The sequence below is a fragment of the Gossypium hirsutum genome, chromosome A05 (assembly GCF_007990345.1).
Source record: "Gossypium hirsutum isolate 1008001.06 chromosome A05, Gossypium_hirsutum_v2.1, whole genome shotgun sequence".
NCBI classification, from domain to species: Eukaryota; Viridiplantae; Streptophyta; class Magnoliopsida; order Malvales; family Malvaceae; genus Gossypium; species Gossypium hirsutum.
Window position 1 is genome coordinate 24,457,382 of NC_053428.1, and position 2,193 is coordinate 24,459,574.

A 2,193-nucleotide genomic window follows, 5' to 3' on the forward strand; every position below is an offset into this window, starting at 1 on the left:
CTATCTTCCTATATTGGTAGGAAGTGGATCGACGACGCAGATCTTGTCTTCCCATATTGGTGGCGAAGTAGATCGCAGAAAGCAGATCTTGTCTTCATGTATTGGCGTGAAGTAGATCGAAGATAGCAGGTCCTATCTTCCTATATTGATAGGAAGTGGATCCAAGATACAGATCTTGTCTTCCCATATTGGTGGCGAAGTAGATCGAAGAAAGCAGATCGTGTCTTCATGTATTGGCATGAAGTAGATCGAAGATATCAGATCCTATCTTCCTATATTGGTAGGAAGTGGATCGAAGATGCAGATCTTGTCTTCCCATATTGGTGGCGAAGTAGATCGAAGAAAGCAGATCGTGTCTTCATGTATTGGCATGAAGTAGATCGAAGATATCAGATCCTATCTTCCTATATTGGTAGGAAGTGGATCGAAGATGCAGATCTTGTCTTCCCATATTGGTGGCGAAGTAGATCGAAGAAAGCAGATCTTGTCTTCATGCATTAGCGTGAAGTAGATCGAAGAAAGCAGATCTTGTCTTCATGTATTGGCGTGAAGTAGATCGAAGACATCAGATCCTATTTTCCTATATTGGTAGGAAGTGGATCGAAGATGCAGATCTTGTCTTCCCATATTGGTGGCGAAGTAGATCGAAGAAAGCAGATATTGTCTTCCCATATTGGTGGTGAAGTAGATCGAAGAAAGCAGATCTTGTCTTCATTGGCGTGAAATAGATCGAAGATATCAGATCCTATCTTCCTATATTGGTAGGAAGTGGACCGACGATGCAGATTTTGTTTTCCCATACTGGTGGTGAAGAAGATCGAAGAAAGCAGATCGACGATGGCAGATTTTACCTCCCTGACTACAGTGGAGTACATCGAAGCCGATAACTCTATCTCCCTGCATTCAACAGTGGAATAGAGTGAAGAGCACAAGTCTTATCTCCCTAAGCAGTAGTGGAGCAGACTAAAAACAACAAATCTCATCCCCATGGAGTTGCAGCAAAATAGATTTAAGTCATGTTTCTCTGGAGCGCAGTGAAGTGGATTGAAGCAACGAGACACAGTAGAACAAAACGAGGCTACTTGAAGAAGAAAAGCACCAAAAGAAGCCAAGGCTCGGCAAGCCCGGGCAAATTTGGTCTTTCTTGGTCTTTGCTCTGTTTTCGTTACACGACAACGAGCAAAGAGGGGCAGCTGTAAAGCCCAAAATCTGCCCGGGCCCATACCAGCAAACCCCCCGCATGCCCATCACCGTCTGCACCCCATACCCCCACGCGTCTGACACCAGCTGCCACCGCCCAAGCACCTGCCACCACCGCCCATGCCCACTTGCTCTGCAAAACCTGCAAAACAACAAAGAACAGAGAGCAAAAATAAGGCTATAAAGCCGAAACAAGCATGTAAACAAAGGGGCTTCGATTTTCTGGGTAAAAAACCCACATCAGAAATCAAAAGCTGAATAGAAAATTTTAAAGGTTGAATCTGTGCTATTTTCTTCTTCGTTTTCTCTTATTTATTTGTTTTATCTTATTTTATTTTATTTTTTTCGCCTTTTGCAAATCTATTTTAAATAACTATAATAAAAAAAACAAAAGCAAAAAATAAAGGGGGAGGGGAACTCACCGGAAGTGGCCATGGTTGCGCCGTCGGAGGGTCTCTCATCCATCGCCCGAATCGGGTCCAAGAGGCTGAGAACTTCCTTTGTTTTCGACTCCCATGGGTTGAGGGAGCTTTGGCTCTCAAGGATGCCATGGAGCAGGGGCTAACGGGCCCATTCTTCGGCGGCGGTCGCCGGCCACTTTGGTGGTGCGACGGAGGTCTTGAGAGACCGTCGGCCATTTGAGAAGGGAGGGTGTTGAGAGAAAAACTGAGGCCCCTTCAGTTTTTTTTAGAAAATATGAAAAAGTGAAGTAAAAAAAATATTTTTTGGTTTATATTAGCAGTAAAACGGCGCCGTTTGGGAGTGGGGGGTCCAGGTGCCAAAACGACACAGTTTTGGACCTCCCACACGCGACCCGCCCTACGCCCACGGAGGATCCGCGCATTTTGACCGAATGGTCTATTTGCGCATGGGATCCCTCTACTTTCTTAGCGCATTTCAATGTGTCCTCCCTTCCTTTTATTTTGAATTCGCCCCAAATTTGTGTTCCAAAATTCAATATAGTCCTTTTTTAATTAATCAACTTTATTTTTA

At 44.4% G+C, this 2,193-nt stretch overlaps 1 protein-coding gene across 1 annotated transcript; it reads right to left on the minus strand.

Moving 5' to 3' along the window:
* Window positions 1-1,087: 1,087 nt before the first annotated feature.
* LOC121229507 (uncharacterized) lies at window positions 1,088-1,880 on the minus strand. Its single transcript, XM_041114065.1, has 2 exons — window positions 1,623-1,880; window positions 1,088-1,342 (listed from the first exon to the last, which is right to left on the minus strand). Exons 1-2 carry the CDS (start codon window positions 1,836-1,838, stop codon window positions 1,166-1,168), a joined length of 393 nt encoding a protein of 130 aa, XP_040969999.1. The 5' UTR covers window positions 1,839-1,880; the 3' UTR covers window positions 1,088-1,165.
* Window positions 1,881-2,193: the final 313 nt, after the last annotated feature.

Coding starts and splice junctions, on each gene's coding strand:
- LOC121229507 (XM_041114065.1), bottom strand. CDS start 1,838: ATGGCCGACGGTCTCTCAAGACCTCCGTCGCACCACCAAAGTGGCCGG. Junction 1,343..1,622: donor CGCAACCATGGCCACTTCCG/GTGAGTTCCCCT, acceptor GTTGTTTTGCAG/GTTTTGCAGAGCAAGTGGGC.